Source organism: Corylus avellana, chromosome ca5, assembly GCF_901000735.1.
Source record: "Corylus avellana chromosome ca5, CavTom2PMs-1.0".
Taxonomy (NCBI): domain Eukaryota; kingdom Viridiplantae; phylum Streptophyta; class Magnoliopsida; order Fagales; family Betulaceae; genus Corylus; species Corylus avellana.
This window is the reverse complement of record NC_081545.1, coordinates 12882819-12890775: the sequence shown is the minus strand read 5'-3', so window position 1 is coordinate 12890775 and position 7957 is coordinate 12882819. Positions and strand designations below refer to the sequence as shown.

The following is a 7957-nucleotide window of genomic DNA, read 5'->3' as shown; positions in this document are numbered from 1 at the left end:
GTAGCATGCATTTGTTCATTTTTAACTTGAAATAATGAAAATTCCCTTCAATCCAACAAAAAAAAAAATAAAACACTAAACTAAAAATGGCTGGTCGAATCACCCCTCTACCGCATGCAATACTTGGGGATGGCTCGACCACTCCCTAAGGATGGATTAGCCACCCCTCAAATTAAATAAATTGAAAGTAAAAAATTTCAAGATTATCACTATAATTTCAAGAAATGTTAACTAACATGTTTTTATGCAGAATACTAGCTCAAAAAATGCTTACTTCCAAAAAGTTTGTTAAATAAAGTTATAATGGCCAAAATGGCTGACTACATATCATCCACATTTCTCTACATCTTCGATGCTTAAATGTCAAAGATAATTGATAGAGAGTGTTCTTAAAAAAATAGGGTTAAATATTTTCTTTTTTTTTTTTTTTTTTTTTAGTATAAGTGGTTTAATAACTTCATTTTTTACCACTTTCAGTATCAATTCGTATGTTATAGTTAATAACGGAAAAAGTATTTTTGTCCATCTTAATTTCATAAATTTAACAGAAATTTAACAGAAGTTACGTGCTTTTTGCAAACATCCCCTAATCTTCAAAGTCTCTCATTTTGGTGTATCGAATTTTGATTTCTTTCCATTTTTCCTATTTCATTATATATTGCAGTCAGAAAATCCTAACGGAAGGGAAAAAGTGAAAGAAAATCAAAGTTTGATACACTAAAGTAAAAGACTTTGAACATTGGGGGAGGGTTTGCAAAAGACGCGCAACTTCATGGAGTAAGTGAAATTTACCCATTAAAAAACTCATTAAAAAATTAAAATATTAAAAAAAATTAAATAATAAAATGTTAAAAAATGTTAAAATAAAAAACTGAATGATACATTAAAAAACTCATTTGAATGATACAAGTTGAACATTTAAATCAAATTTTCAGCAAAAAGAAAATAAAATCAGTAGGGATATCATGCATTTTCTCCTTTCTCTCTCTCTCTTTGGCCACGCCCACGCGCGTTGCTTTGATTGAGGCTCAACATTCAAACAAAATGGAGTAATGATGGAAAGCACGCCTGGCGTGCATCAACAGTGATGCACGCCAGGCACAAAAATTTTTTTTTTTTTTTATTATTTTATTATTATTTTATTATTTTTTAAAAAAAAATAAAAAAAAAAAAAAAAATTTTTGCACTGGCGTGCGTGGGCGTGCCACGCACGCCGCGTGCTTTGCATCATTACTCAACAAGATGTCCTCTCTGCAGTCTGCACAGTGACAGTGACACAACAATGGCTGGGCGTCCTCCAAAGTTCTTCACATGCATTTCCAATGAAACAAACAAACAACCCCACCCACCCGCTGCATTTCTCTCTTTCTTTCTCTAAACAAGCATCAACTCCTGCTTTTCTTTTGCTCAAGTTGAAGGAAACCATTTTGCAATACCTCACGATGTCGATGTCGATGTCGATCTGGCAGTGGCTCCCAAAAGAGATTATCACCGAAATCCTCTCATGGCTGCCGGTGAAGTCGCTCATTAGATTCAGGTGTGTTTCAAAGGCATGGTGCTCTCTAATCTCCACCTCCCGCTTCATCGCCACCCACCTTAATCACTCTCTTTCCAACTCCCAACACCAGACCTACATTTTCGCCTGCCATAACTACACCTTTCATACCCTCCTGCTGTACCCATCATATCAAGAAATAGAACAGAAGGGTGATTTCTTTGCAAACCCATCAGATCTTATAGAATTGCATGACCCATTTAACCATAAATATTCCTTATACTTGGTTGGTTCATCTAACGGCCTACTATGTCTTGCCAATATGACTTTCAATAACGAAAGTGGGTTATGTGTTCTCTGGAACCCTTCTATTCAAAAAGCCATCTCCCTTCCCAAGCCTAATCTTGGATCGTTACAACAAACTTTTGGCTTTGGGTATGAGCCCGTGACCGATGATTACAAATTGGTGAGACTCATGAATCTCCATGATTGTAAAACTGTTCCACCTCTGTTTGAGATTTATACGCTTCGAACAGGCATATGGCGCTTTATTACGGCCCCCGATTCTCGCTACACGATGAAGTATTGGTCCTCATCGGTTTTAGTGTGTGGGGCACTCCACTGGTCCACACACACTCAACGGCATCAAGGTGCCTTTTGCAATGTGATCATGTCGTTTAATATGAAGGATGAGACCTTTGGTGAAGTGGGTATGCCTAAGAGCTTACAAGAGTTGGAAGGCTTGGACGTTACTGTGGCGCTAATTGATGGGTTGCTTGCACTTGTCCCTCGTACCGGATTTGGCATCGAGGCGTCTCATGCCGTGTGGGTGATGAAAGAGTATGGAGTAGTGGAATCTTGGACAAAGCTGTATGATGTTCGCATTGAGGGATTTCAGAGGGTGATAGGCTTTCCAAAGAGTGATGAAGTTCTGGTGCACGATGCTAACAGGTTCTTTTCTTTCGGACCTAGTAGCCGAGGATATTTGGAGGATCTTCCCCTTTGTGGCCTAGAGCATATTTATTTGGATGCTTATGTGGAGAGCCTTGTTCTACTGAATGTAGCGGACCTAGTTCCGGGGAGACAGGGGAATTCGTCTGGTGGTAGTTAGGGAATTGGTCTGGAGGCAGTTAGCTCGCAAAGAAATGCAGGTAAAGGTAAGGTACTTGATGCTAGTTACGATTACTGAATTAGTGTGCTTAATATAGGATTATGAATCATATTGCAATTTCCCATTTCAACATCGTTATACCATATTTCCATTTTGCATACCGCTTTATAAATCCCATACAAAATGCTAATCAATCTGCTGGTCCAAATTGACTGGTTTACTATAATTTCCCCATTCAGATCGCTTAAAATTTCCAGTTTTTCACATAGGTCAGGAAATTATGCACTAGGCTAAGAAAGCATGCCTCTTCATCTTTGGTGCGTTTAATGGATTGAAGTCCGTGTAGAAAATTTGTTGAACAACTGTGAGAATCATTCCTTTTAGATTGAAAAGCTTGCTATTAGAGCTTAGGAGAGAGGACTCTGATACCCTTTCTATAGCCATATGGACGGCGTCTATCCCTACTGCACTACCATTGCCCTATTTATCATTGTTGAAATGCCAAAGTGAGAAACCATTTGGGATGACTATTCTAACATGATATTATAGTTAACAACCTGCCACTTATAAAAAAAAGTTATAGGTAAGGACCTGCTATGTTTCCAAGAGAAACAGCCAACATGTAAATAATTTGAGGGTTTACAAATGAATTGCTTATGCCATAATCTGTCAGCAAAGTAGGATGACTAATCCATGAGCGAAGAATTCATGCACTCAACCAGCAAATATCTTGTAGTTATATCAATCCCAAAGTTAAATCAGGTTGATAAGAGTATGCGAATGCCAGTAGGGAAAAACAATACGGAATGGATATGTGTTTTGTGTTGCTTTTAATTTTTGTTTAGGAAATAAATAACCTATAGTTTTTGGTTTAGAATTCTTTGAATAATGTAACTTTGATTTTGCTGTTCTGAATCAATCCTGTTATGGTTTCCATTCGCTAGTATTCTTGATTCTTTACTAAGATATGAAGTCAAAGTAATTACATATATTATTGATTAGTTGTGCTTTGGATTGGCTGTGTAAAGCACAACTGATTCAAATGCTTGGAATTGCAAAAGAGAGAGGCCATATTTGAATGGTAAGGCAAACTTGAGTATGAATATTGGTTGGCTTTGTTCTAGGATACTTCAGTAAGATGTTTGTTATTTCTGATGTGGGATAATATGGGATATTATTTGGGTCCTTCAATCTCTTCATAATTACCATTGCGTGAATCAGGTTGTGAATAGAGCATAGTGTTAACATATTATTGGTGGCCAGTTACGGAGGATAATGAAAAATTGTTATCAAACAAAGCCCTCAGTTTGAATCTACAGTTGTCCCTTTTCATATTACATTTCAGTCAAATTAACCTCTTCCAAAAGATTATGACAAAAGTGAGGCACTTGAAATTTGCTAGACACAAAAGTTTGCTATTAAAAGTGTTCAATATCAGTCTGGGGCTCTTTGTACAACCTCTATCAATCCATGAATCAGTTCTTAAGAATAACACAGACATGAGAGAAGAGTATATATACCATCTTCTTTCAGCAAGACCATCTTTAAATTGTTCATTGACATGGCTGTTTAGAGAGGTCACTCAAAATGTTCTTATTTAACCCAAATTGTCTCCCATGTCAAAGGCTTAGAGTCCAATCAAGGTTGTGGTCAGGATGAGGTTCCAATGAGGTGGTAAGATGTGAATTGCACGCATCTCATTCCACTCTTAAAGTAGTCCTTTTGTTGAGGTTCAATGTCTCTGTGAATTATAAACCTGAGTCAAAATTTTTAATGCGTATATTTTGTGTGAAGATCCATCTCCTTTGGCTAGTTTTTTAAAGTTTGTGAAGGAATTCTCATTAGTTTTTCTCTATTTTGCAGAAATGAATTGAGGGAAAAGAAGATTTGGTGAAATGGTTTTACACCACCTTGGATGAAGTCGGTCGATGAAGTACAAAGAAGAAATCTCTGTTTTGTTTTCTTGGATTGCTTTGTTGTTTTTGTTGCTTTACTTTCTTGCAAGATTTGAAAGAGTAAAAAGGGTACCACAAGGAAGAATTCTAAAAGGTTTTCAGTGTTGGATTTCTTAGCACTTTCACAATAGAAGGTATCTAATGCTGTTAAGTTGTTTGCTCTGATGGTACTTCAGTTTATTCCTCCTTTATGAGATGATTATAACATGCAACTGTGATAAAATACTAGAAATCATAACATATTTTTCCATTAGCAAAAGCAGCGATCCTGTTGTTGGTGTACTTTGAAAAGATCCAAAGTCTAATTCTCCCATTTTAACATAGTTAAGTGTTAAAATATCTTGTACTCTAATTGATTTTCATCTTTGAGTGATTGGAGAATGCAAATTTAAGAAATCTCAAATATGAAAGCATCTTTTTCAATTAGCAACACTTGTGACACTCATAACTCGATAACTTTGAAAATTGTGGATATACTCTGGGTTTGAGTTTCTCAGGTCTTACACTATACTGTGTAGTAACGGCAGAGATCATATTCTTAGAATTTTCTGAACATGCCTCATATTGAAATAGGGAAGCATCTAATGAATATCTGAGATAATGGTAATGATGCTCCATTACGTTTGATTAGAGTTATTCTGGATGGCATCTATGTCATTATGGGAGTCACATTCCAAAATGATATTTTATGTTCTTAGGAATTGGCTTATGACTTATGAGATAGTTAGGATAGCTGTCTTTACTTTTACCAATCATGTAAAACATTACCCCTAATGTCTATAGCTACATCAAAGATGAACGTGTAGAAATTTACTGTTTAGATATACCCTTTTGAGCATCAGGCTGAAATATGCTAATTGTAGACCCTACGAGTTTGATTTGCCTGATAATACCTTATGTTTGTTTTTGGCCATCCATACAAAAAGAAAAAAAGAGTCAGCATCCAGGGTATTAACATAAAGTTTAGAATTTGGATTATGATGAGTTTAATCCATTCCATTAAGAATGTGAATATTAAGAGGCCACGGGGAAAGATGCCAAGTGACTCGAGTGAGGTGGCATTCTAGGAAAACATTGTTCAAAAGTTTCTAGAGCTAAGTTATAGAAAGGGGCCAAAGGGCAGAGGATGGCTAGGGCTGTCACTAGGGCTTAGGAAATTTGTTTTGATAGGCAAAATATGCCAAACAGCTTTGCCAGCTATATTTGGGTAAAAATTGACCTAATTTTGTTGTCGTCTTTGGGTAATCAAATCATTGACCTAATTAATTGAAGTCTTGATTCATGTTTAGGCCTATGGCAATTCAAGGATCATTTCCAAATGCCATTCATGGTAGCTGTTTATTGAGCAGTTTGATAATATTGCCAAATTTGATAAATAATCTCTTGCTCCTCTTAAGAGACATATTAAACCAACTTTAATTTCACATTGACATTGTGGTGAGATCTCTCGATTACAAAGCACTATTTTGGGTTGCTTTTAGTTTTTGTTTAGCTCTCAACTTTAATTTTTGCTTGTAATACCTCCTTCGTCATCGGCTACCATCCACCTTGGTTTCCGGTGGCCCTTTGTCGTAACTGACTACCCCAAGGGAGTGATCTGCCACCCACGGAGAGTTGACATGTAAGGCTCCCAAATTTTATTTACTAAAAATTAAGTTGGAATGTTAATTGGAGTGCCACCCCCACTTGTATTAATAAATATCATTTCAAATAAGTGCAGCGGAAAAGTTATTTTCCTTGATATCTTTTCTTTCGCTACAATACAAAATTACAACCTCCAAAATACATTAGCAATTGGAATACACTCTCTCTGGAATACGCAAGTACACAAGAAATACATAAAAATTTGCCTCTATAAACTTCACTCAACAACTTAAATCCTTGTGAATGACTTTAATTTGCACTCTGTAGGAACTAACCTGTTCTAGTCTCTAAAACAATTATATTTTACAAGTGGAAAGAAAATAAACGCATTAGTCTATGACTTAGTAATTAAATCACCAGCGAAATTTAACCCATTTAAATAATCTATCAATCAAAAGAAATACATTCACAATAAAAATAGTTCACAAACATATTACAAAGACAATATATATATATATAATTTAATAAAATAATACCCGGTTCCGGTTTTCCCGGTTTTTACCGGGTGCCAAAAACCGGGACCGAAACCGGGGTCCCGGTTTCTTTATTTTTTGCAACCAGAACCGGAATCGGGTCCCCAATTTCCCGGTTTCGGTTTTCCGATTATTTTTGACACCCGCACCCAGTATACTGATTTCCATTCTGCAGGTTTAGGATCTCACGCGCTCTGCTGTAGCTTGCAGGTGTACGGCTTCTCTGTTTTGTTTGTTTTCATCCTCTTTCACGCCATGGGCATTTTCTGCAGGACTTGTCTTCTTTCTTCTTGCTGCAAAAAAAGGGAAGCCATTAAATTATAGCCTTCACGTTTCTTTGCTCAGTAGACAAATTAAGGCCGCAGCTTCTTTTATTTCTCTTTGCTAAACATTCTATCAACTTATGCAAAAAGTAATTTTTTGCATTAATAATTCATTTAAGATCAAGTTTAGTGATTAAACAGAATTTTAAAATTAAATATAAAACGCAAGGCCCATTAATGGACTTGGAGCACATTTTATTTTATTTATTTATTCATTAATTATTCTGTTAAGCATTTTTTTGTTCCTTTTTGTATCCTGTGCACTTTCTTGTTGGAACAACTTGTACTGCAATTCTTGGATAAAATGAGTTATATTTTTTTGGAGAATAGAGTTTTTTTTTTTTTTTTTTTTTTTTTTCAAACTGAATTGGAGAAATTTCTTTTAACTTAATCTATAAACATAACTTGTAATATGCACATGTTTTTTTAAGAAGAAAAGCTTTTATATAGGTGTGGCACAAACCCACCCTTTGTGCCCACCAATGAAAAGTTGACACCTCAGCATGTAGCATATTAAAAATATAAACCCAAAGCATCTTATTATATCAGGTTTCTTAACTTTGTTTTTTTTTAAAAAATTTGCAGAGGGAGGGGGTGAGGGCAGCTCGCGGCCACCCCCATGCCATGAGGTGGCTTGCCGGTCAACCCAGAGGAATTGGCCACCCCCAACTCCTCTGGGGTGACCGGCAAGCCACCCCATGACCTAGGGTTGCCTACGCGAGCTACCCCCCACCTCCATTTGGGGTGGCTGGGGAGGTGGTGGCCAGCCAACCCCTTCAATTTTTGTTTTTTTTTTTAAATTAATTAGTTTTTTTTTTTTTTTTTCATATTTGGTATAATCTGGTGTTGTATTTTTTTCTTTAAGCCTAGGTTTATTATGATATGCTTAGGTGTCACTTCTTAATTGGTGGGCACAAAGGGATGTGTTTGTGCTACACCCGTATAGAAGTTGTTTT

The 7957-nt window shown here is 36.3% G+C and overlaps 1 protein-coding gene across 3 annotated transcripts; it reads left to right on the top strand.

Annotated features, from left to right (window-relative positions):
- Positions 1-1283: 1283 nt before the first annotated feature.
- LOC132182687 (F-box/kelch-repeat protein At3g06240-like) lies at positions 1284-4724 on the top strand. 3 transcript variants are annotated; one of them, XR_009440321.1, is made up of 2 exons: positions 1284-2657; positions 4470-4724. XR_009440321.1 is itself a non-coding variant. In XM_059596003.1 (2 exons), the coding sequence occupies exon 1, from the start codon at positions 1323-1325 to the stop codon at positions 2604-2606; it is 1284 nt and encodes a 427-aa protein (XP_059451986.1). In that variant the 5' UTR covers positions 1284-1322; the 3' UTR covers positions 2607-2646; positions 4470-4724. The 3 variants fall into 3 exon arrangements, 2 of the variants coding, with proteins under 2 accessions (XP_059451986.1, XP_059451985.1); XM_059596003.1 differs by having other exon boundaries at positions 1284-2646; XM_059596002.1 differs by having other exon boundaries at positions 1284-2652.
- The last annotated feature ends 3233 nt before the right edge of the window (positions 4725-7957 follow it).

What these genes read in the sequence shown, in the direction of transcription:
- LOC132182687 (XM_059596003.1), top strand. Translation starts at nt 1,323, where the DNA reads ATGAAACAAACAAACAACCCCACCCACCCGCTGCATTTCTCTCTTTCT.